Source organism: Salvelinus alpinus, chromosome 4 (assembly GCF_045679555.1).
Source record: "Salvelinus alpinus chromosome 4, SLU_Salpinus.1, whole genome shotgun sequence".
NCBI lineage: Eukaryota > Metazoa > Chordata > Actinopteri > Salmoniformes > Salmonidae > Salvelinus > Salvelinus alpinus.
In genome coordinates this window covers 33,454,941-33,481,641 of record NC_092089.1, presented here as the reverse complement: position 1 = coordinate 33,481,641, position 26,701 = coordinate 33,454,941, and the positions used below count along the sequence as shown (strand labels likewise).

General features: G+C 45.6%; 1 protein-coding gene and 1 long non-coding RNA gene across 3 annotated transcripts; both read right to left on the bottom strand.

The window, feature by feature from the left end:
- Positions 1–1,057: 1,057 nt before the first annotated feature.
- LOC139573348 (uncharacterized) lies at positions 1,058–2,008 on the bottom strand. Its single transcript, XR_011674577.1, has 3 exons — positions 1,715–2,008; positions 1,276–1,616; positions 1,058–1,136 (listed from the first exon to the last, which is right to left on the bottom strand). It is a non-coding gene; the product is annotated as an uncharacterized lncRNA (long non-coding RNA).
- Positions 2,009–6,823: 4,815 nt separating this feature from the next.
- Positions 6,824–25,752, bottom strand: LOC139573346 (zyxin-like). Of its 2 annotated transcripts, none has more exons than XM_071396691.1 (10): positions 25,596–25,752; positions 16,702–16,991; positions 15,787–16,040; positions 14,957–15,049; positions 12,867–13,439; positions 12,648–12,789; positions 10,722–10,891; positions 10,396–10,574; positions 10,106–10,226; positions 6,824–9,251 (listed from the first exon to the last, which is right to left on the bottom strand). In XM_071396691.1, exons 2-10 carry the CDS (start codon positions 16,973–16,975, stop codon positions 9,141–9,143), a joined length of 1,917 nt encoding a protein of 638 aa, XP_071252792.1. In that variant the 5' UTR covers positions 16,976–16,991; positions 25,596–25,752; the 3' UTR covers positions 6,824–9,140. The 2 variants fall into 2 exon arrangements, with proteins under 2 accessions (XP_071252792.1, XP_071252793.1); XM_071396692.1 differs by lacking the exon at positions 25,596–25,752 and adding an exon at positions 24,942–25,268.
- Positions 25,753–26,701: the final 949 nt, after the last annotated feature.

Sequence of the window (26,701 nt, the reverse complement as noted above, 5' to 3'; positions counted from 1 at the left end):
AGAGACAAACGAAACACACCTGTCTCTAATTGAGAATCATACCAGGCCGAACACAAAACCCAACATAGAAATACAAAACATAGACTGCCCACCCAACACTCACGCCCTGACCAATAAAGACATACAAAACAAGAGAAAACAGGTCAGGAACGTGACACTAATAGTATCCTTATGGATAACAAGGTGCTTCTTACATACTGCAGTTTTAAATAAACCACAGACAATATGAATAGTTTTTATCTCAGAACCCAGAAACAAATCTCCCATGCACAGGATGTCACAAGAGACTGGATGGATGTGCAACCAAAACATAGTATGCCTCTGATACCAACCAAAACATAGTATGCCTCTGATACCAACCAAAACCTAGTATGCCTCTGATACCAATCAAAACATAGTATGCCTCTGATACCAACTAAAACATAGTATGCCTCTGATACCAACCAAAACATAGTATGCCTCTGATACCAACCAAAACATAGTATGCCTCTGATACCAACCAAAACAACTAAGGTGCTAAAATTGGAATAGCCTAGATACCCTAGAATAGATTTTGAATTCCAAAAACTGACCCGTAGTGCAATATGCAGAGCAGAGTACTGCACACACTGCTGCTGCTGTGCTGGCAACAGCGAGAACGCCCCCTCTCTCATACTCAGGTACTGGGACCACACACACTCTGAGAATGGACTAAAGCACAGGGTGAACAGTCAGGGCACACACATGCACCATGTATAAACCCACACGCACGCACGCACACATATAAATAAATGTGTGCAAAATGCAAACTCTGCACATCATTTCATGAACTGCATTAGAATCAGAGAGTAATTCAGTGAGAGACTATTTGCCTTACTATTTGGTAGAAGGAGATGGAGAATATCTTTGGCCATCAAAGACCCCAAAACCCCGAAGTTGACGGACCTGATACAAAAACATGCAAATACTCAACAAAACACTTTGAGGAATGAGATTCTTTATCTCAATAAGACTACTTGGTTATTCATTGTTTATTATGTGATAGTAAACATATGCCTTTGGGTCACCTGGGATAGCTAGGGTGGAAGAGAGGCTGGACCAACATCCCCATGGGAAAGACTAGCTCATTGACGGAGAGAAATGGAGTGATGGACCAACTGGAGGAGAAGATGGAGAGACAGAGAGATAGAGAGAGGGCAAGAGAGAGAGAATGCTCAATTCTCATATTCACATATTAATAACACATATCTACCCAAACCAAATCACATAGACTTTTCATGACAACTGGGCTCTCACATATCATCTCCTTCAGTCTGGGAAAAGAGTTTGTTTGATCCCTGGTGCTAGAGGGAGAGAGACTGGATGTAGATAAAAAAAAAAAAAATTGTTACGTCAATTGTCACCTATTAATTAAATAAATGGGGGAAAATTAACTACCAGTACGTATATAGTACAATGTATTATCATCACTGGTAATATGATTCATTAGTGATATTGATTAAGAAATCCTATATCTTATTGGCAATGTAGACTAGTTCCACTACAATAAAATACTCTTCCTTTGAATACAGTTGGCTGAGTTCAGCTTCACTGAAAATGTTGTTTTTAGTTGAAAGTCTTGGAGTTAGAGACTGAATCTGGGAAAACACAGATTGTACATTTCAAGTGGACAATGAATACACAGTTGTTTTTAAATAAGGGTTCCAGTAAATTACATCCACTGTTGACCTTTTACCTTATTCAAAACAGACATGCGAGACTCCTCATCTCTCCACCTGAGATCAGGTAGTTTGGACTTGATGGAGGAATAGACATTCTGAATCAGCTCCTCTGCCTAGAGGAAACAGATAATACAATTTCAACACACTTATAATGTAATATCACATCTATGATGTCCCGTGTGGCTCAGTTGGTAGAGCATGGCGCTTGCAACGCCAGGGTTGTGGGTTCATTCCCCACGGGGGGACCAGGATGAATATGTATGAACTTTCCAATTTGTAAGTCGCTCTGGATAAGAGCGTCAGCTAAATGACTTAAATGTAAGTAGTTATCTTGTATTTTGTTGCTAAAAATAATATTTCACATTTGAAAATCATTAATACTGTAGTTCACATAAATACAATTCATCAAAACATTTGAGTTCATAATTACATAACATGATTTACAGATGTAATAGTCCATGGGAGTTTTTAAAGCCCATCTTATTTATTTTAGTTCTGTGTTGATTTGTTAAAAATATAGTGTTCGATCAAAAAGTTTTTTATAGTCACAATGCATCTTGTCTTCCAAATTTTACTGTTCACCTTAATTCTTTAGTAATGTCAATGCATATTATTGTCCACAATAATTCTTTAGTAATGTCATCCATGTGAGTATCGAAGACACCCTGAAAGACTTATACAAACATCAAAAAATATACTTCTCATCAGAACCCATATTTCTTTAGTTCTGTAGCAGTTCACTAAAATGTGTTCTAAACTCTCTTCCCTCATGACAATTAGGCATGGGACACAATTAACATTTTCTATTTATATTTTGTTGCTGCTATTCTTCATCACACATTTCATTGCAGCCTACATCCTTCTGTCTTTGCTTTCTCTAAACATACACACGCACGCACGCACGCACGCACGCACGCACGCACGCACGCACGCACGCACGCACGCACGCACACACACACACACACACACACACACACACACACACACACACACACACACACACACACACAAATCCAGCAATGCAGTTTTAAGAAAATACCAACAAAAAAAGTAAGCGATAATAATAACAAATGATTAAAGGGCAGCAGTAAATAACAATAGCGAGGCTATTTACAGAGGGTACCGGTACAGAATCAATGTGGAGGCTATATACAGGGGGTACCAGTACAGAGTCAATGTGCGGTCCCTATTCTCCAGGTGTGAAAGGGCAGTGTGGAGTGTAATAGAGATTGCATCATCTATGGATCTGTTGGTGCGGTATGCAAATTGGAGTGGGTCTAGGGTTTCCTGGATAATGGTGTTGATGTGAGCCATGACCAGCCTTAAAAAGCACTTCATGGCTACAGATGTGAGTGCGATGGGTCAGTAGTCATTTAGGCAGGTTACCTTAGTGTTCTTTGGCACAAGGACTACGGTGGTCTGCGTGAAACATGTTGGTATTACAGACTCAGACAGGGAGAGGTTGAAAATGTCAGTGAAGACACTTGCCAGTTGGTCAGTGCATGCTCGGAGTACTCGTCCTGGTAATCCGTCTGGCCCTGCGGCCTTGTGAATGTTGACCTGTTTAAAGGTCTTACATCGGCTGCGGAGAGCGTAATCACAGTCGTCCGGAACAGCTGATACTCTCATACATGTTTCAATGTTACTTGCCTCGAAGCAAGCATAGAAGTTATTTAGCTCGTCTGGTATGCTCGTGTCACTGGGCAGCTCTCGGCTGTGCTTGCCTTTGTAGTCTGTAATAGTTTGCATTCCCTGCCACATCCGACAAGCGTCGGAGCCGGTGTAGTACGATTCGATCTTAGTCCAGTATTGACGCTTTGCCTGTTTGATGGTTCGTCGGCGGGAATAGCGGGATTTCTGATAAGCTTCCGGGTTAGAGTCCTTCTCCTTGAAAGCGGCAGCTCTACCCTTTAGCTCAGTGTGAATGTTGCCTGTAATCCATGGCTTCTGTTTGAGGTATGTACGTACAGTCACTGTGGGGACGACGTCCTCGATGCACTTCTTGATAAAGCCGGTGACTGATGTGGTGTACTCCTGCCATCGGAAGAGTCACGGAACATATTCCAGTCTGTGCTAGCAAAACAGTCCTGTAGTTAGCATCTGCTTCATCTGACCATTTTTTTATAGAGGAGAACACAAAGCTCCAGTGAAAAGTGCTGTATGAATATAATCCATTACTGTATATACTGTAGAACACCCATTAGGTATTTCACTGCCCCAGAACCCCAGTCTAACTGACCTGAATGTATCGCTTGTCTCCTTGAGTGTCGTTAGGATCCTTGCCCACATAAACACTAAAGAATGGGAAGGTGCCATAGTCTCTCATCAGTAGAGACAAAGTGGAGTTGAAATCTGTCTGGTTCCACTGGCCTGATACAGCCCAGCCACCCAGCTAGAGGGGGGGGGGGGGGGGGGGGGTGTAATCCGTCACCATACCCCACCAATCTATTCCAGTGATCTGACCTTGTGGACTAGCCTGAGGAAGGGTTCTGGCCCGGCAGTCTCTGTGGGGCCAGTGTCCATACAGGAAAGATAGAACATACAGGCCTTCTGCTTCGCTGAGTTACCCGGGCTGGAGTGGTCCTCAGTTTCTGACAGAGGAACATTATATCAAAGTTTCATTGTGAGGATAAAAGGTCCTGTTATGGAAACGGTTTCAGCAGTTCTATTTAAATGGTTGTCCCAAAGAACCGGTACAAAATCTACAGAGGATCAACAGAGCAACATTCTTAGATTCTCACCCAAAATCTCCCTCATTGTCAGCAGTCGATCTGGCATTCTGTCTGCTGGAACCTTTTCTCTTATGTCTTTGCCTGTCTCTCTCTCCTTCCTCCCTCTTTCTCTGCCTGTACTGCCCAGCTCATGACCCTGTGGGTGTAGGGGGACACCCTTGCCCCTCTGTCTCCCCCTGGTGGACAGAGACACCCCCTCAGACCCACAGGGAAACAGGAAGTAGTCACAAGGCTGAGTGAAGGGGTCGACTGAGACGGGCAGATGGGCGGTAGCTCTGTGACAAGCCGGGGAGGTACATGGAGGAGAGGCTGGCGGTGTGCTCTCTGGTGGGAGGTGCTGCTGGGAGTAGTAGGCCAGGCCCAGTATGGAGGCGCAGGAGGGGGATGCCAGGAGGAAGAGATGGAGTATGCGGTGACATGTCCACACCCAGGTCTTCACCTCCTCTTCAGACTGGGGCTGGGGCTCAGGAAGGGTATCGGGCTGGGGTAGGGGCTGGGGCTGGGGCTCAGGAAGGCTATCCGGCTGGGGTAGGGGCTGGGGCTCAGGAAGGCTATCCGGCTGGGGTAGGGGCTGGGGCTCAGGAAGGGTATCGGGCTGGGGTAGGGGCTGGGGCTCAGGAAGGCTATCCGGCTGGGGTAGGGGCTGAGGCTTAGGAAGGGTATCGGGCTGGGGTAGGGGCTGGGGCTCAGGAAGGCTATCCGGCTGGGGTAGGGGCTGAGGCTCAGGAAGGGTATCGGGCTGGGGTAGGGGCTGGGGCTCAGGAAGGCTATCCGGCTGGGGTAGGGGCTGGGGCTCAGGAAGGGTATCGGGCTGGGGTAGGGGCTGGGGCTCAGGAAGGCTATCCGGCTAGGGTAGGGGCTGAGGCTCAGGAAGGGTATCGGGCTGGGGTAGGGGCTGGGGCTCAGGAAGGCTATCCGGCTGGGGTAGGGGCTGGGGCTCAGGAAGGGTATCGGGCTGGGGTAGGGGCTGGGGCTCAGGAAGGCTATCCGGCTGGGGTAGGGGCTGGGGCTCAGGAAGGGTATCGGGCTGGGGTAGGTGCTGGGGCTCAGGAAGGCTATCCGGCTGGGGTAGTGGCTGGGGACCAGAAAGGGTATCAGGCTGGGGTAGGGTCTGAGGCTGGGGCCAAGGCTGGGGAAGGGTATCAGGCTGGGGTAGTGGCTGGGGTTCAGAGAGAGGATGTAGTTGGGACTGGAGCTGAGGCTGGGGCTCAGAAAGGGTATTAGAAGGGGGCTGCAGTTCAGTCAATCTAAACAAAATTGAAGGATAGTCAGTTTCATATCAGGATTATCATGATACACATTTCTACTTAATTTAAGACAAGTTTGACACATGACAATCTTATTATAACCTATCTTGTTCTCTATATACATGTAATACCACATTAATAAAAGGAAGACACTCCTCTATACAACTTGAAATGTATAGTATGAGACGCAGGGAATTGAGAGCTTGCTCTAACACCCCCCCCCCCACCAAAAAAACTGATGCATTAAGTAGAAAGTGTTGAGCCTGTGGCAGGCCAACACATTGATTTGACATCACCTAGGATCAGCATAAACTTCATAACATTTCATGAGATAGGTAAAACCTGCAGGACTTTTAATTGAGGCTCTGCTGGGGTTTCTGCCATACTGTTGTGTGTCTTGTTCTGTCTGGGTTTAGCTTGTTGCAGCCACTGACGTTTCTCATTTCTCCCTCACACGTAGCCTCCAGACCTCTATCTCTCCCTCCATCAGCCAGCTGTCATCTCAGCTCTCTATCTTCTTTCATCACTCACTTCTCTCCTCCTCTGACGTTCTGATAAACAGAGTTGACCTGGCAGCCTACCTCTCTCTCTGCTACATTATCAGGTGACACTGTGGATCTATTTAGACTGTGACATGCACGTGGGTGTGTTTGATGTGTAGGAGGAATCCTCTTCAATCCACAACCCTAAAATGACTAAGTTTTAACTCAAACATCATTCAAATGTAATTAATGAGAATATAATGTCCCTAAGCAACAGGTAGGTACAGAGCCAATAAAATCATCAGAACTCTGAAACACAGAAAAAGTCAAAACATTAAGAGGACACATTGTTACCCTGCATCGAGAGGACCAACATTTTCTCAAAAGCAAAAACAGTGCACACACAGCCGTCTACCCACGTCACTATCAGTGCAGCAGAGGGTCTGGTATGAATGGATAGAGAGAGAGGGTGTTCTAGAGGTCAACTGGCAATGGAACACGTCACTGATAGCATAGTGGAGGACACGTCACATGGATGAAGAGAGAGAGAGAAATACTGTATTTGATGTGAGAGAATGAGGACAATACTGAACAATAACTTCAAGGAAGGAAGACACTTAATTATTGCAAATGCCAAACAGGCACAATAAAACCACACTGGATTTAGACAATTAGCAGTTTTATTTTGAGTACAGTAAAATTAAAGAAGAAAAAGAATGACATGTAATTAATGTTGGCATGTTTGGAACCGTAAACATACACACAAATAAGAGAAATTTATAAGAACTATATGAAAAGAACAAGGCAATCATCATTAAATAAGTGAGCAAAGTGGTGTTTTTGAAGGCATCATCACACACCAATGGTCTGACAGTGAAGACAAAGGCATGGTCACAAAGGTGGAATCATGTGTGCAAATAAAAAAACGAAAACTGAGAATACTAAAGATGATACCGACGACCCAGATAACATGCATATTGAGTCGTATTTGGCCATATGGATTAGGATGTTAGTTTGGTCATTAGGGTTGTGTTGCTATGCCAGACTGAGGAATGTATAAGGATGGGTGTTTGATGTCAAACCAGTCTGAACAGGAGAGAGAGGAATACTAGGGTGGAAATGGCAACTCACCAAGTTTCACAGAAAAATCACTGAAAATAAGTACTTATCAATGAAATACAGTATGGTAAGATTACAAGCAGAGTAAATATAACTGATATTGAGACATAACAGAACACTAAGCTGAATAATGGAAACAGTGGTATTCATTGGAGTATTATGAGAAAGGAAGAGGAACAATATACTGTGTAAAGCACACAAAAAACATGATAAGAAATTGAAGTGAATTCCACAAAAACAAAGGCAGTGAATTTAAAGCGTGATGCGTTTGAGTGACGTGTTACCAACACCTTGAACTGTATTGGTTTGATCTACATGCTGCTGCTACAGTCAATGACCTACTATACTCTACTGGAAAACAGACAGGACTGGCCATTTGATCTGCTGCATGTTTCTAATACTTAAAACCCTGATTCAGAGTCAGTTCTATTATGTTATTCAGAGAGCTGTAAATGCCCAAAATACTAAGCATTTGTAAATGCAGGTGTATAGTGCAAAAATCCATGAGTTTACCTTTAGGTGAATTGAATTAATGAGAGGTAATATCTCTATACCTATGTTACTCATTAGATATCTTAACTCGCCTGCACACTAGATAAGTATGCGTTCAAGAGCGCATCATTGAGGACGATAGGATTATACTATAGGTCCTGGAAGTTGCCCCTAACTACTGATCCAGGATCTGATGTTTTCCCTCCATCCCCTTTAAATGAAGATTAGGGATAGGGTAATCTGATCCTAGCGGTTAAGAGCAACTTCTGCCTGGAGCGTAGTTTCTGTTCTAAGCCATGCGGTCCTCTTTAAACTACAGCACTCTATTTAACATGAGATCATAGGAATGGAATCTGTGCTTGGCAAACTTTTGACCTTTGTTCTTGGTAGTGTCTCTAATCATGATCTTAAATCTTCTATTCTTTTGACAAAGAAATAAATGGTAATTTTGATCGTAATGTACCCTCATTCTGTGCTTGATAAAATGGTGAGAGTAACTGACAGTGATCTGTAGCTATGCATGCCTATAAAGCAACAAACGCACACAACAAAAACAAACGAGAGCGACATTCACATATTTTTGTTTGTTTTTTGCACTCCGTTTTTAGCCCAAGAGGAACTACATTTCCCACAGCACACTGCTCTGCTACATCATGTCTGATGGGATATGTAGTTCTGTAGAAAGCACTCTCTAAAGGCAGTTAAGCAACTTGTATGTTTGCAGGCACTACAACTCCCAAAGTGCTTCAGGTGCCACCAGCCCACCAGAGCTCAGCCCTATGGGAGGTGCAGTGGAACATGAATTAGTCCACCTTAAACTTTTGTTCAACTCCTCGTGCACTGGGGTCGGGGTTACACTAAACTACTGTTACTATGTCTCAAATACTCAGAAATAGTTCCACTCCTTTCCTTCCGTACCACTGAAAAGTGAAAGACAAATCAAAGTTGTATGGCTGAAACCTTCTCAACATGTTTTCCTATCAGTGGAGAGAGAAGAGGAGAGGAAACCATCTTTGACTGTTGGGACACAGCCCATGACTAAGCTATACTTGTGCAAGTCATGCTGGGAATTTTAGCATAAACAAAAAATGGCCTTGATAAGACTGGCATTAACACAAGGGGAGAAGGCGGGGAGAGGAGGAGGAAGTCTATCTCAGTGCAGTACATTACCTCTGGACTGAGAGGGGGAATAAGCAGAAAGAGGAGAGACATAACGACATCTGCATGCAAACATGCTCGCTTTCACTCATGAAATCACACACAGCGCACAAGTAAAGCCCTGTTGCAGAGACAGAACGGTGGAAGCTGAATGGATCCTGTCTTGGATTTGGTTCAAAGTTTGACTTGAATAACAGATGTGTCCACCAATCACTGCATAGCCTTGGCCCGCTGGGTGTGGCACTTCATGCACAGGATCCTGCCGTCCAATGGGTAGCAGCCGTCTGCGTCCGCCTCTATGGAGAGGGGGCGGGAACAATCCTGCAACCAGGAAGAGAGACTTCAGGATGTGCAGAAGGTCACTGGAAAACATTTACATCCAAAACACTCGGGGGACACCATTCAAACTGTTTCGACATTTAACCAGCTCTTTATAATACATCTTCAGGAGTTTATCTTTACATCTGGCACTAGATGTGTAGCAGGTCTGTTGTCCTTACCTCACAGCAGTAGTACTTTAGATGTAGCAGGTCTGTTGTCCTTACCTCACAGCGGTAGTACTTTAGATGTAGCAGGTCTGTTGTCCTTACCTCACAGCAGTAGTACTTTAGATGTAGCAGGTCTGTTGTCCTTACCTCACAGCGGTAGTACTTTAGATGTAGCAGGTCTGTTGTCCTTACCTCACAGCGGTAGTACTTTAGATGTAGCAGGTCTGTTGTCCTTACCTCACAGCAGTAGTACTTTAGATGTAGCAGGTCTGTTGTCCTTACCTCACAGCGGTAGTACTTTAGATGTAGCAGGTCTGTTGTCCTTACCTCACAGCGGTAGTACTTTAGATGTAGCAGGTCTGTTGTCCTTACCTCACAGCGGTAGTACTTTAGATGTAGCAGGTCTGTTGTCCTTACCTCACAGCAGTAGTACTTTAGATGTAGCAGGTCTGTTGTCCTTACCTCACAGCAGTAGTACTTTAGATGTAGCAGGTCTGTTGTCCTTACCTCACAGCGGTAGTACTTTAGATGTAGCAGGTCTGTTGTCCTTACCTCACAGCGGTAGTACTTTAGATGTAGCAGGTCTGTTGTCCTTACCTCACAGCGGTAGTACTTTAGATGTAGCAGGTCTGTTGTCCTTACCTCACAGCGGTAGTACTTTAGATGTAGCAGGTCTGTTGTCCTTACCTCACAGCGGTAGCACTTGAGGTGGAAGTTCTTGTCGAGGGCCACGACTCTGACGGTCTCTTGACTGCCGGCGTCAGGAACTATGGGCTCATTACAGCTCACACACAGGGGAGAGAAACGCCTACAGGCAGGGGAACAGAGAGGACATTAGACCTGTACCACACACACACACACACACACACACACACACACAAACACACACACACACAAACACACACACACACACACACACACACACAGAGGACAATACCTAGGAAGACAGAGAGAAAGACAAGGAGATGAGGCCGTACCTGTGGTAGTCTGGGACACAGTATGGGTTGTTGTTGTCGTCGGTGATGAAGGGCGCCCCCTCCAGGCTGCAGGCGCAGGTGCAGCAGCGGAAACAATGGGCATGGAAACACTGGCCCACCGCCTTCAACACACGGTCTGTAATACGCTCCCCGCACCGAGAACACACCGCCAGAGAACTCTGTAGAGACACACAGACAGGAGGGTGGCAGAGAGAGCAAACAAGTTACATGTCTTTGTGTGTGAGAGAGTTAATTAATTACTGTAAGCTTTTTGTGCATGTAATTGCTGTGTGTGTGTGTGTGTGTGTGTACATGTGTGCACTCACAGTGTAGCAGTCGTCACACTGTGGCGTCCCGTCCTTGTCGTAGAACTGCATGCCCTGCAGGGGGCGGTGGCAGCTCATACAGCAGAAACAGTCAGAGTGGAAGAGTTTGTTCATGGCTCTCACTGCAGGCTGGGAACGAGACAGAGCCTCACCACACTTACCACATACCTCTGAAAGAGAGAGATGAGGAGAGAGAGAGAGAGATGAGGAGAGAGAGAGAGAGATGAGGAGAGAGAGAGAGAGATGAGGAGAGAGAGAGAGAGATGAGGAGAGAGAGAGAGAGATGAGGAGAGAGAGAGAGATGAGGAGAGAGAGAGATGAGGAGAGAGAGAGAGATGGGGAGAGAGAGAGAGAGATGGGGAGAGAGGAGGTGGAAAGGGAGAGGGGGAAGAGAGAGGGGATAAGAGTTGGTTGATGCTGACAGAGGCAGAGCCCAGCCAGTCCTATTCCATACAGTCATTAAGTCATTACCACAGACACACTGGTCTAGCACCAATGAGAGAGAGGAGGGAGGGAGGAGGCTCTTTACTGCCTAATTACACTGATCAATCATTTTGATGAAAGGCCAATCAGCCCCCCAGCCCATCAAAACCCCAGCCCAGCCCATCAGCACCCCAGCCCTGACTATTAGAACTACAGCCCAGACCATCAGAACCAATAGCATACTGAGAAAGAGTGTTGTCAGGCAGGAACTGGACAAGATAATGACGCTCTGATAATAGAGTGTTCATTCTGACATGATGGGTCTGGTAGTATGAAACAATGAACTAGTGTAGGTGATGAACGGAGGGTGTGTGTGTACCTGTAGGTGCTGAATGGAGGGTGTGTGTGTGTGTACCTGTAGGTGATGAACGGAGGGTGTGTGTGTACCTGTAGGTGCCGAGGTGATGAGCGGAGGGTGTGTGTGTACCTGTAGGTGATGAGCGGAGGGTGTGTGTGTACCTGTATGTGCTGAGGTGATGAACGGAGGGTGTGTGTGTACCTGTAGGTGACGAGCGGAGGGTGTGTGTGTACCTGTAGGTGCCGAGGTGATGAGCGGAGGGTGTGTGTGTACCTGTAGGTGCTGAGGTGATGACGGGAGGGTGTGTGTGTACCTGTAGGTGCCGAGGTGATGAGCGGAGGGTGTGTGTGTACCTGTAGGTGCCGAGGTGATGAGCGGAGGGTGTGTGTGTACCTGTAGGTGCTGAGGTGATGACGGGAGGGTGTGTGTGTACCTGTAGGTGCCGAGGTGATGAGCGGAGGGTGTGTGTGTACCTGTAGGTGCTGAGGTGATGACGGGAGGGTGTGTGTGTACCTGTAGGTGCTGAGGTGATGAGCGGAGGGTGTGTGTGTACCTGTAGGTGATGAGCGGAGGGTGTGTGTGTACCTGTAGGTGATGAGCGGAGGGTGTGTGTGTACCTGTAGGTGCTGAGGTGATGAGCGGAGGGTGTGTGTGTACCTGTAGGTGCTGAGGTGATGAACGGAGGGTGTGTGTGTACCTGTAGGTGCTGAGGTGATGAGCGGAGGGTGTGTGTGTACCTGTAGGTGATGAGCGGAGGGTGTGTGTGTACCTGTAGGTGATGAGCGGAGGGTGTGTGTGTACCTGTAGGTGATGAGCGGAGGGTGTGTGTGTACCTGTAGGTGCTGAGGTGATGAACGGAGGGTGTGTGTGCACCTGTAGGTGCTGAATGGAGGGTGTGTGTGTACCTGTAGGTGCTGAGGTGATGACGGGAGCGTGTGTGTGTACCTGTAGGTGCTGAGGTGATGACGGGAGCGTGTGTGTGTACCTGTATGTGCTGAGGTGATGACGGGAGCGTGTGTGTGTACCTGTAGGTGCTGAGGTGATGACGGGAGCGTGTGTGTGTACCTGTAGGTGCTGAGGTGATGACGGGAGCGTGTGTGTGTACCTGTAGGTGCTGAGGTGATGACAGGAGCGTGTGTGTGTACCTGTAGGTGCTGAGGTGATGACGGGAGCGTGTGTGTCCATGTCTTTGATGAATGCATTGGTCATTCTCTCCAGCTCCTCCACCTCCCTCATGGAGAGAGGAACACCTCCACCTGGGACAGAGACAGGCCCAGGGGGCGAGGGCTGGGGGACAGCAAACACACATTTAACAGGGGGAGTACTAAACACACACACTCACCCTAAAGGGTCTCCTAACATACCTTTGATGAAGGGGGAGATTTCATTGGCTGGCTGTAAGAAGAGGGTGGTGATGTCATCGCTTTGGGCTGAGGAGGGGGCACGGGAGCAGGAGGGGGCGGGCTCACAGTCATCTGAGAGTCAATGGAAGAGGGCTTTGAGTGATTGAAGGCTGGGGGAGCCACTTTGTTGTCTGGAGGGGCGGGAGGAGCGGCAGGAGGAGGAGGGAAGGAGCTGGCTGCAGGGGAAGGTTTAGGAGCAACACCAAATGGAGCCGGAGCGTGGTTCTGGTTCTTCAGCACCACAGGAGGCACGGACGTCCCCGTTTTCATGCCCCCAAAAGCCTTAGAAGCCCCGACTGGTGCCTTAGCAAATGGCTGTGGGGCAGGAGCAGGAGCAGGAGCAGGGGCGGATGTAGGGTTGTTGGCTTGTCTGTGTGTCGTTCGGAGTTTGAGCTCCTCGGCCCAGGGAGCGGGAGGGGGCTTGTCTCCCATCTCTGGAGGGGGGAGGAAGGAGAGGTTGGGCTTGGGAGCAGTGGGGGGAGGACCTGCAGGCTTGGGGGCAGGAGGAGGAGGAGCTGAGTACTGACTGGGCAACTGGGAAGACAAGATCAGATAAGAAAACATTACAGGCTATATGTACTGAAGAATTGAAGAGAACTATGAGACGACACAGAACAACAAGCTGTTGCATGGACTCAAACCTACTTTTAGACTAAAAGCATTAGGAACTGAGTGCCCCTCCAGCTATTTTGGAAGTTTCCAGTTGAAAATACAATGTTCTATACAGTACTATTTGAAACATTCTAAACCATCCACCCTACTTAACAAGCCGGCTGTGTTTTTAGGAACTGTGAAAACGGCTATTTGTATCATTCAAGTACAGAATTAAAAAACACAAAATGTTTGCAGTTAGCGATTTTCAATCGTATCAAATGTTCAACTTCCACAAAGCACAGGCTCTGAGTCATACAGGGGAACTTGAGCTCATCAGTAGTAATCTGTCTCTGACATTTTTATCAAGAGCTTGTGCCAACATTTCTCTGTTCTGATCCAGTTCCTCCCAGGAGAATAAAAACACTCCCCATTTATGGCTGTTTCCCCGCTGGCTTGGCCCCACACACACAGGCCTGATCACAATGGAGTATGCATTGTGTACCACTCTCTCTCTCTCTCGGTCTTGCTTGGTCCCTCTTTCTGTTCTCATCTCCATCTTTCTTTATATACATCATTCAGTGTGAGTTTCTCTGCATCACTCACTTCCTCTGTTTTTGTGCATCACTCTCTCATTGTCTGTCTGTGTGCAATAACGAACAGCTTACTCATCTTAGAGCCATCAACCTGAACAGACACAAAACAGCCTGGCGGTTTCTCCTGACCTGCTCGCCCCCCCTCCCCTTCTCTCTACTTTGGAGGCCCCTTTACTCAAACTTCTATGAGTCAACGTCTCCTCTCTTTTTTCCTCTGGTCTTTTACTCCCCTCCCCACTCCTCCATTTATTCCCCTCCCCACTCCTCCATTTATTCCCCTCCCCACTCCTCCATTTATTCCCCTCCCCACTCCTCCATTTATTCCCCTCCCCACTCCTCCATTTATTCCCCTCCCGACTCCTCCATTTATTCCCCTCCCGACTCCTCCATTTATTCCCCTCCCGACTCCTCCATTTATTCCCCTCCCGACTCCTCCATTTATTCCCCTCCCGACTCCTCCATTTATTCCCCTCCCGACTCCTCCATTTATTCCCCTCCCGACTCCTACATTTATTCCCCTCCCGACTCCTACATTTATTCCCCTCCCGACTCCTACATTTATTCCCCTCCCGACTCCTACATTTATTCCCCTCCCGACTCCTACATTTATTCCCCTCCCGACTCCTACATTTATTCCCCTCCCGACTCCTACATTTATTCCCCTCCCGACTCCTACATTTATTCCCCTCCCGACTCCTACATTTATTCCCCTCCATCTTCTCAGTCCCAAGTCTTTCCTACTCTCTCTGTGTCATACTGTGTCTACTGTAGTCTTCTGTTACATTCAGTTATGAAGCTCTACAGTATACGACGCTCTACAGTATATGAAATACTTTCCCTCCTCCCCCTTGTCCTTCTCTGTACCTTGGGGTTGAAGGGTCCTCTGGTCTCCATCTCAGACAGCAGGTCAGTCAGAGAGCCCAGCTGTTTGTCAAAACTAGTCTGCTTTTCCAGACGCTGTGGGAGTGAGAAAGAAGGGGGAGGGAGAGAGGGGAGGGGAAAGGGACAGACACACAGAGTGAGGGATTGTGAAAGAGTGAGAAATAATGGGAGAGAGAGAGAGGATGATTGTTTATCAACAGGCTGAATCTTGACTTGAAAAATGTAGCAACCTCCAACTGCCACCTAAATCATACACTTGTGTCAATAGGGAATGTGCACAGAAGTGTACTGATAGAACAGAATGTAACTGATTTGCATGGATCAGAACTTAAGCACTCACATCAGGTTAGGCAATACACTTCCACATCTGCTTACTGGGGACATCCACCATGGTAGTAGATGTGTGGATGAGAGTTCAGGCCGTCATCCAACACAACTACACCAATACAATGACAAGTGCTTTGGGACCTTATGGAAAGTTCTATATTTAAGCAATAAGGCACGGGTGGGTGTGGTATATGGCCAATATACCACGGCCAAGGGATGTTCTTAGTCACGACAAAGCGCGGAGTGCCCGGACACAGCCCTTATTCGTGTTATATTGGCCATATACCACAAACCCCCGAGGTGCCTTATTGCTATTATAAACTGGTTACCAATGTAATTAGAGCAGTAAAAATAAATGTTCTGTCATACCCGTGGTATATGGTCTGATATACCACAGCTGTCAGCCAATCAGCATTCAGGGCTCAAACCACCCAGTTTATAATACAAAACGCATTCCATTCTTATGATTAGTAACCCAGACTCACCTGAAAGTTCTCCCCAGCACTGGGGACACTGCTGGAACCAGAGACTGGGAGAGGGGGAGGGGGTGGTGGAGGAGGGGGAGACGGGGAACGGGGGAGACAGGCATTCTCCTCAGGCAGGGTGGGGGGGAGGTCATCCACCGCGGGAGGGGGAGGGAAGGCAGGGGGAGGGGCATCAGAGGCTGGAGGTGTGGTTGCACAATTGGGGGGAGGGGCTGGCAGCTCATCGTCCAATGGAGGAGGAGGGGGCGGGAAGTCTAATAGAAACGGGGAGGGGTGATTGATTAAAACAAAGGCATGGCAATCAAATGGTTTCTAAACTTTCTATAATTCATTGAAAACCTGTCATCTAATCACTGCACCCACCCAGACATTCATTCAGGGAACTCCATGACAATACAGTTTCTACACACAGAGACAGTGAAATGATACTGTCAAGAAAATAGACTTAAAGGGATAAGTAGGTGGGTAAGTAGAAAAACAGCTTAATTGCCAGAATCTCGCAGTATCCCTTTAAATGCAGTGATTAGAGCGTGTGAGAAACAGGAAGGTGAGTTTCATTGACGGGATAAGGGCCATGTTACAGTCTACCAATCTGTTGGGTGCTAACACCAGGCTCAAACTCTGGGATACAACATCCTTGTTTTATCAGAAACAAAGATAAATACTTGTAACTAAATAATAACATGCTTAATAACATGCTTGATGCTTCTGTTGCGAGATAAGTCTGGTCCTAAAACAACCCCTAGCCACTTCCCCTAACCTCTACCACCATATGTTTTACACCTATCCAGTTACTTCACATCTGCACTGTGAAGGGAAAGAGCTCAAGTGAAGGAGTTAGGGGTCACATTGAACCAGACAACTAGATGCATGGGATAAATGTTTACAAAATGACAAACAAAAACAGCCAATCACCTTCGCAGAGCGATGGTGGGGGTGGAGGCATCACTCCAACTCGACCAATGACAGCTGTGCCGACACCACGTGTTGAGGAGACCAGACTGGGGGGAGGAGAGGGACCTGCGGGAGGAGTTGAGCCCGGGGGAGGCGACGGGTCGGACTGGCTTTTGGGGCGTGGCGGGTTGACCGAGGCAAACTTCTTTGGCTGGTTGTAGAAGGAGGGGGTGGTGACTTTGAGGTTGATGGAGGAAGTCACCATGAAGGGTTTACTGCCGCTGGAGTCAGCCATGTTATCTTTTTACTGTCTGAGGAGAGAAGAGGAGGACAGCTGTTGTTTATGACAATATTGGTTTATTACGACGATTTAGAAGAGGACAAACACAGTCCACCCAAATCAACAAACTCAAATGAGCTGTAAGGAGGCTGCCAACTGTTAAAGAGATGGCTGTTTTACAGAGGAGGTCTAGCAAACCTGGAGGCCAGCTGTAGAAAGGATAACAGCAAAGATAAAATAAACCTTTGATATAGAAATGAACCATTAGAGCATTAGCTTATCTGAGGTGAGCACACAGAGCTTTTGAAACAGTAGGGGGATATTTCTCTTTGGTGAATTAGTGGGGACACGTCAACAAAGGATCTAACAAACCTGCAGCCAAACTACAGGAGAGAACCTCCAAAGCACACACACCTCTGAAAGGTCTTGGCTGCTCTACACAGTACCTCGCCCTAGATTGGAAATACACACTAGCCACTCCTTAGGCTCAGTATGGAGAGAGGCATACCGTAACCATTATAGCTGCTTCAAGGTCAACTCTCAGTATGAAACTTTTCATTGTAATAAAAACAGTTGAGAACTACAGCATGGTTTACTATAGGGATGACCGGGTCGGACCTGAGACGGGTAAAACCATCATAACATGTTCATGTGAGCTACGTCAAGGAGAGGGTCATTCAACGGGTTAGCTCAAATATTTACCTTGCGTGTTTGTGGTTAAAAATGTTGATGATACCACAGCGGCTCTATCTCAGATTGCCCAATCTCCTGTGGCCCTGTAGGTGACCCCTGGTTAAACAGAGACGAGGCACTGTCTCTCAGGACCTCTCTTGGTTTCTTCCTCAGTACATGTCTAATGTTACTTTCAGCTAGACTCTAGGCTGTTATAGTGCCCTACAGAGTATACAGTGCATTCAGACTAATTCCCCTTTTCCACATTTTGTTATGTTACAATACCCCATAATTACAAAGGAAAACAGTTTATTTTTACATTTTTGCAAATGTTTAAAAAAATGAAAAATAAAAAACAGACATACCTTCTGTAAATAAGTACCCTTTGCTATGAGACTCGAAATTGAGCTCAGGTGCATCCTGTTTCCATTGATCATCCTTAAGACGTTTCTACAACTTTATTGGCGTCCACCTGTGGTAAATTCACTCGATTGGACATGATTTGGAAAGGTACACACCTGTCTACATAAGGGCCCACAGTTGACAGTGCATGTCAGAGCAAAAACCAAGCCATGAGGTGGAAGGAATTGTCCATAGAGCTCCGAGACAGGATTGCGTCGAGGTACAGATAAGGGGAACGGTACCAAAACATTTCTGCAGCATTGAAGGTCCCCAAGAACACAGTGGCCTCTATCATTCTTAAAATGGAAGAAGTTTGGGTCCACCAAGACTCTTCCTAGAGCTCGCCGCCCGGCCAAACTGAGCAATTGGGGGAGAAGGGCCTCCGATGGTCACTGACAGAGCTCCAGAGTTCCTCTGTGGAGACGGGAGAACCATCAGAAGGACAACTTTATGGTAGAGAGGCCAGACGGAAGCCACTCCTCAGTAAAAGGTACGTAACAGCCCGCTTGGAGTTTGCCAAAAAAGCACATAAAGGACTCTCAGACCATGATAAACAAGATTCTCTCGTCTGATAAAACCAAGATTGAAATCTTTGGCATGAATGCCAAGCGTCACATCTGGAGGAAAACTGACACCATCTCTATGGTTAAGCATGGTGGTGGCAGCATCATGTTGTGAGGATGTATTTCAGTGGCAGAGACTGGGAGACTAGTCAGGATTGAGGGAAAGATGAACGAAGTACAGAGAGATCCTTGATGAAAACCTGCTCAAGAGCGCTCAGGACCTCAGACTGGGGCGAAGGTTCAACTTCCAACAGGACAACGACCCTAAGCACACAGCCAAGACAAGTTTCTAAATGTCCTTGAGTGGCCCAGCCAGAGTCCGGACTTGAACCCGATCGAACATCTCTGGAGAGACCTGAAAATAGCTGTGCAGCAACGCTCCCCATCCAACCCGACATAGCTTGAGAGGATCTGCAGAGAAGAATGGGGGAAACTCCCCAAATACAGGTGTGCCAAGCTTGTAGCGTCATACCCAATAAAACTCGAGGCTGTAATCACTGCCAAAGGTGCTTCAACAAAGTACTGAGTAAACGGTCTGAATACTTATGTAAACGTGATATTTCAGATTTTTATCTTGAATAAATTAGCTAACATTTCTAAAAACCTGTGTTTAGCTTTGTCATTATGGGGTATTGTGTGTAGATTGATGGGGGAAAAAACTATTTAATACATTTTAGAATAAGGCTGTAACGTAACAAAATGTGGAAAAAGTCATGGTGCCTGAATACTTTCCGAATGCACTGTACTCGGGCTCCCGAGTGGCGCAGCGTCACTACAGACACCCTGGTTAAAATCTAGGCTGTATCACAATCGGCCGTGATTGCGAGTCCCGTAGGGCAGCACACAATTGGCCCAGCGTTGTCCAGGTTTGGCCGGTGTAGGCCGTCATTGTAAATAAGAATTTGTTCTTAATGTTCTTAACTGACTTGCCTACTTAAATAAAGGTTAAATAAATAAATATAATGGCAATGATGGGTCTTAGTCAGTGCCTCACTGCTGGATCATGAATAAGCCTAATGGGTCTAATTATGTCTAGAAACATGGTTTTGTCCATAATGTGAAATGCTTTTGTTAGATCACAGAGCAACAACATATTTAGGAACCATTACCATGGTGATAATATACATGGGTTTCCTCAGGCCCTGTTTGTTTTGGAAGGAAAAGCAGCGCCCCAGAACTAGCCTAGTACATGCTCCGATGTGGGTTTGTGATGCGGGTGACCGATTTCTTTCCTCTATGATCAGAATCAGCCTTTAGACGGGGAATCATTTACCACTCAGGCTTGACTATAATGTTACGCCATGTCAGTTTCATAAGAAACTTAATGTAACTTCCTTCCCAGTGTTACCAGATTTCTACGAAATATTACCTATAATATGAGTGAAATAGTTATTTCATTTTTATTAAGTAGGTTAAAAAGCAGCTTTTCCGTGAAAAGCAGCTTTTTTTGGAATGGTGTGGGTGTACCCCAACGACAGAATGGTGTGGGTGTACCCCAACGACAGAATGGTGTGGGTGTACCCCAACGACAGAATGGTGTGGGTGTACCCCAACGACAGAATGGTGTGGGTGTACCCCAACGACAGAATGATGTGGGTGTACCCCAACGACAGAATGGTGTGGGTGTACCCCAACGACAGAATGGTGTGGGTGTACCCCAACGACAGAATGGTGTGGGTGTACCCCAACGACAGAATGGTGTGGGTGTACCCCAACGACAGAATGGTGTGGATGGTGTATACCGGTCATTAAAAATATTAACGCAAGTAGAATGCTGACTCTCAAGCTCAGCCAATGAGCCAAGATGACATCATGTTCTAGGAGTAAATAGCAGGCACCTTTTTAAAGGGTCTGTGTGATACAAGTTGGATTTGGGATTTTGAAAGTGTTTTTTCTCCAATTTATGCTTTGGTCACAATTGCGAGTATAGGACGAGTTAACAGAATATAAACGTTAAAAAGTGAGATTTTCACTGGACAGTATAGTTTTTCAGTTTGAAAATGAGGGTTCTACATTGCATGTAGCTGTGACTTGGGGGCCTGGACACAAGTTCTGACAAGACAAAGACATCAACAGTGGGTGAAAGTGTTCCTGATATGCTGACTGAGGCCTCAACACAGTATGAAGAAAAAAACACAGGAAGTAATCTAACTTTGTTTGTTAGGATCCTCTGTAAAACACAGCGTTTTCTACATTTCACTCATAACTTCTTACTTTAAAAGTTAAAATACTGACAAGAATCCAAAGAGAGAAGTTATCATATTTGCACTCAAGCCCCTTCAAAGTGAGCAACAAAAAGCCACAAACTGCTAAATCTTCACTTTTCTATTTTCAAAATGGACTTACTGTTAAATAATGCAGAGAAGAGCAGGATGAAATATTAAAGGCAAATGACCAAAGGGGACATCAACCAATCTGGTTGCCCGCCCTAGCACAGCTTGCTATAGCCTGTAGGCTAGCTGTCTTATTTAGAAAACACCAGTGGGACTAGAACAGATGGAAAGAGGGGGGGACAAACAGACACACAAAGTGGTCTTGGAAACTGGCTGTAAAAGTCCAACCTAGGAAGAGTCCAACGCTCCACTGACAAAGCGTTGGCTCCTCTCTGTGATGAAAGAAAGAGCCTGCATCAAGCAGAGCAGACCTCCCCTGTAATATCCTCAGTCAGACAGAAACCTGCTCTCCTTGGCCAATAGAACCCTGTTGAAACCTCTGCTAATGAGGGCCAGTGCATTGGATACCAGCAGACTGTTCAGTTGTGAGGGAAATATTACTAGGCTTTGATCTAAAGGCGTTCTATCTTTCTAGAGAGCCAGCGCTCTACACTAAGTGGAGGCAGAGAACTAGGCTTATTGGTTCTAGTGTTCTCATTTAAAAGTGTCTCATTATATTAGCCTACTGTAGAAAAGCTCTGGGGATAATGCATGAGACAGTCACGGGACTGAGACATGCTAGGTGCAAACGTTCCTCATGGTGCCCCTGGAAATAGACCACCCTATTTGAGGAATTAAAAAACCAAATACCGCTATAAACGTCATCCTACATAAGTCAAGTTATTTTTTATGATGTATTATTTCATTCACTACTCAGCCAACTGTAAAGGCATTGACAAAAAACATTCCCCACAGATTCCATGTGGCTGTAGACCTGGCTAATGGTTTTATATGGTGAGGTCAGCTGCAGGCTCCTCCCGGACAGTCCCCTCAGCCTAACTAAAGTAAACCATTGTGAAATTGGATCCAGAGATGATGAGACCCATGGTGAGAATGTTTGGAACTTCAGTTGAATGACATCATCAACACCATGGTCGGCTTTTTCCTTTCCCTCTGTAAAAGCTCCCTCCTCTCATTTCAGTTGGATGACATCACCACGGTCTGTATTTCATCATCTTAACTAGTTTTACAGCTTGGCTGTGAGGCGACATCATGTGTGCAGAGAGAGTGCTAAACTCATGCAAACCACCTACTGTAAATAATAGCTCATAGCTTATCGAGTACGTTATGATTTCCACATGGTCGGTTGGTCGTCGGTCTACCAAGGAGGATTAGAAGACAATTCATTTGGTAGAGGAGATGATATTTGAGATGGTACCAAGGCCCAGACATCGATTGAAGCATCGTTCTGTGTTGGATGTGGATGGGACTATAACACTAAACACTTACAGTACACTGTTGTTATACCACTGGCTGTCTGAGAGAGACAACACCAACAATAGAAACTGTGCCAGACCAGTAAGAACACTAGTGACAAGCCAACAAGCTGCTTGGGGGCGATCGCTTTGGAATCCAGATGCGGAGTATAAAACAGGCAGAAGCACTTGATTCTGAAAGCCACTCTTGAACTAGGGCTGGGAATAGCCAGGGACCTCACGATACAATATTATCACCATACTTAGGTGACGATACAATATGTATTGCGATTCTATATGTATCGCGATGCGATACTGTGATTTTATTGCAATTCAATGTTCCAAACATACTACTCACCATATGTCTGCTGCAGAAGGACAAGAGAGAGCCATGAGAAAACAAGTTTTGATCAATCATGGAAATAAAAGTGATGAAAATAAATTGTCTCCCTATTTAAAAAAAAGATTGAGTACAAGCTATGAAGGAAAAATAATGATTTGATAATATTGCGATATTGTCAAAACGATACAATATATTGTCAAAATTAATATCTCGATATGTAACTGTATCAATCCCCCCCACTATCTTGGACCCTAACGTTACCATAACCCTAGCCCTAAATCAACAACAAAATACGTCCTTACTTGCTCATCAGCTCTGACGCCAGTGTTGTCCTCTCTAGCATGGCCATCTAGTGACTACCCTACAGTTGCTAAAGCTCCATCGTTGTCACTGAGTTTCATGCAAAGACACGCCCAGCTTTAGCTGGGAAGCCTGTCTGTCTGTGACTTTGTCTGGGAGAGTTACTCATGCACTGACGACGCTCCTAATTGAGTCTGATCTTACAGGTCACTAGACTTTCAGAGGGGACCGGGGTCTCCCTCACAGCGTGGCAGTAGTACTATGTTAGGCTATACTGACTGAGTGAATGGGTGACGTATGACATTAATTGTATCTTACAGTGATCTTATAGAGGTCAAATGGCTGTGGCACGCTTGTCAATGGAATCCCCAGACTCCCACCCAAACAGTCACGCACACAGACGTAGTAAGACCAAGCCTGCTTTACTCTGAACAAGCAAGTTTAATGACAAATTACAAGGGGAGAGAGATTTGGGGACATGGTATGCATTAAGTATTATGAGGATAGCCTGGGTACCAGTCGGTTTGTGCCATCATTCCACTCAGGGCTCTAAAGTGCGACTGATGAGGAGCTCTGTGCGACTAGGAAGAAAATAAGTGGAAAGCCCAAAAAACAATCAAAGACTCCAGCCTCCCAAGTCAGACTGTTCTCTCTACTACCGCATGGCAAGCGGTACCGATGCACCACATCTGCAACCAGCAGGACCCCGAACAGCTTCTACCCTTAAGCCAGAAGACTGTTAAATAGTTAACCAAATAGCTTCCCGGACTATGTGACCCTTGCACTACCTTTTTTTGACTCATCACATATGTTGCTGCTACTGTTTATTATCTATCCTGTTGCCTATTCACGTTATTCCTAGTTATATGTACATATCTACATCAATTACCTTGTACCCTGCACATGGATTCGGTACCCCTTTGTATATAACTAAGTTATCATCACTCATTGTGTATTATTACTTTTCTATATTTTCCCTGTATTGTTGGGAAGGGCCCGTAAGCATTTCACTGGGGTGGGTATAATTTGTGGAATGTTCCAACAGGAATCTATTCCAAAAACTTTGTCAAATAACAAGGTTGCCAACAAACAACGCATACAAAATTGTATGTATAGCGGCAGAATAAGATACTGGGTAGGGAGTGGGCTATTTCATTACTTTTTCCACTCACCACATTTATCCTGAAAAATGTCTGTCCTCACTCTGGTAGCCTATGGACAAACATTCAAAATAAGCTACGTGGTGAGTTGATGCCTATTCGGCAGCTAGTTAGCTTAGTGAATTGATCATGCTACTTTGTATGCATTCTTTGTTGGCAACCTTGTACTTTACAAAGTTTTTGGAACAGATTCCTGTTGGAACGTTCCACAAATTATACCCACCCATTTCACAGTTAGTCTACAGCTGCTGTTTACGAAGCATGTGACGAATAACATTTGATTTGGCCGGTGACACTTTGCTTCTTGAAAGTCCAATATCTTGAAACCTTGACTGCTGACATGCAAAACATTTGGATTAATGTCAACAATACCAAAAGAGTTTGAGCTGATTTTCCCTTTAATTGAATTTGTGTCTATGGGGCTGGAAAACTACCACAGCACTCAACGTTTTAAATCTATATTCTCTCTTTACAATTTAGTCAGTGGCTTTGCGTGAGGACAACCATCTTGTGAAACAATGGAATCCCATTTTGGATGAAACAACAGCTGGTAGGAACTTGATGAATAACCATGATCCACCGTATTGCATTAGCGCCCCACCCACCTTTTGGCATGCCTCTGATTAGCTATGGTAGGTAGATGTCTGCTAAGCTCAAGACAGCTAAGAACAACTGAGCACACATAATATAAAAAATACCCGACGGTCATCAATGAATCATCCATGTAGTCATAGTTAGGTAAAGTCTGTGTAACCCTGATTCAAGAGAATTGCAGTGTGTGTCAATCCGTATTGATAGCCCTGGTCTAGCATTCACCTGCATACAACCCAGAGTTGAAATAACTTCAAAACGGCAAATGTATAGAAAAGTGCAATCTATCTAAAAATACTGGCTAGTTAGTTTGTGCACTCACCTATTTTTTGCTAGCTAGCAGCTTTCCTAGTTGGTAGCTAGCCAGAGAGGTTGTAGGGGGCTAACGTTACTTCCTCGCTTCTCTCTACTTCGATGACACGGTTTATCGTCCTCAACCGGCCCCTTCCTATTTATTATTTAACGGTAGGTTTATCTGTACCCTAAATGGATGTTGCCATCACCCTTTCCCTGTCTATTTTTCCAAGGAATGTGAGATGTCTGTCTGGCTAATCAGCCAGCTAACTTTTCCTCCTAAACTGTACTTCCGGTTACAGCTTCCGCATTTTTCTTTGTTGTGAGCGAGCGCGTATCTCTCAAAAGCTGTAAACTTGTAAATGCGTCCTTTGCACAAGGACTGCTCAGTGGACTAAAAACCGGAACATCCGCCCCGGTAGATGAGTAATAATCGTACCAGGCACTTTGCTATTGTTCTTTCATACATCTTCTTAAATGTTGAAACTCTGCAATGCACCAAAACTATACATAGCATAATCTGATTATACAATTGCTTAGACCGAAATGATAAAGCTACAAAATATTTCATAGAGATAACTTGTCTGATGTCAAACAGTTGTGCTGCCACTATTAAATGGAAAAAAACTGTAACTTGTTACCTATCAATAACTCATATAATCAGTGTAAAATCTGTTCTTACCTATGTGTGCAGTTGGGAGAGCAAACTATTACCCTCCCCTACAGTACAGTATCTATCTCTTCCTTCTCCTTTTCCCTAGTTGTAGATCCAAACCGAGACAGAAAGTGTGCTTGTTAACTTTCCTCTACCCCTCTCTCTCTCAGTTCCCCTACAGCTGTTAGACCCTCCCCCTCTCTCCTCCCCCCTCTCTCTCCTCCCCACTCTCTCTATCTCTCTCTCTCTCCTCCCCACTCTCTCTCTCTCTCTCCTCCCCCTCTCCACGGAAAAGGAATGACACCATCCTTCCTAACAAGTTCTTTCTCGTTGGACTTTCTCTCATGATGTGTATATTACTATGTAAACACCACAACTGTCTCTCTCTCTATCTCATTCTGTATGTTCATAAACTGCTGTAAGGCAGTAGCCCCTGTCTTTCCTCTCTGTTTCTCCCTGTCTCACTCTCTCTCTGGATTCTTGCAACATTCTTCATTCTATGACATCAACGCTGCCTGCCTTTCCTTGTAAGGTCAGAGAGAGAGTGAATGAGAGAGAGGGAGGGGAGAGATACTGGAGGTAGAGGCTTGATTAGGTACAGACACTAAAATGGTTGGGGGACACAAGGGAAAGAGAAAGGCCACATGGTGCTGTTGCCCTCGCTGTAAGACCTGCCCCTGTCCAGGTGTAAAAGGCATTTCCATGCAGTTTGGTTCAGGTATCAAATACACACATATCTATTACTTCCTTGGCACTGAACATACAGGAGTGTAATGAAATATAAAGTAATACATTGCTGTGGCTCTGTTACTCAGTTTGATTGAGTGAAAAAAAGGACATGATACCTCATAGACCCTAACTGTTCCTACTGACATGAGGATGTGAGCCTAACCCTAACCTACAGTAATATCACAACCACAGAGGATGACCCCTCCCATCCTGCACATCTGCTTCCTCTTACACAGCTTCCCTATCACACACACACGTTATGTTTTCTATCCTCGCAGGGACCTAAAATTAATTTAAATTCAAAATCCTATTTTCCCTAACCATAAACCTTAACCCATAACCCAAACCCTAAACCTAACTCCTAAACCTAACCTCTAACCCCTTACCCAAACCCTAAACCAAAC

Excerpts from the sequence above, each read along its gene's own strand:
- LOC139573346 (XM_071396691.1), bottom strand. The coding sequence starts at position 16,975 with ATGGCTGACTCCAGCGGCAGTAAACCCTTCATGGTGACTTCCTCCATC. Across the intron at positions 16,041-16,701 it reads CCCACCATCGCTCTGCGAAG|ACTTCCCGCCCCCTCCTCCT; the intron begins GTGATTGGCTGT and ends CGTTTCTATTAG. Across the intron at positions 9,252-10,105 it reads TCAAGTGCTACCGCTGTGAG|GATTGTTCCCGCCCCCTCTC; the intron begins GTAAGGACAACA and ends TCCTGGTTGCAG.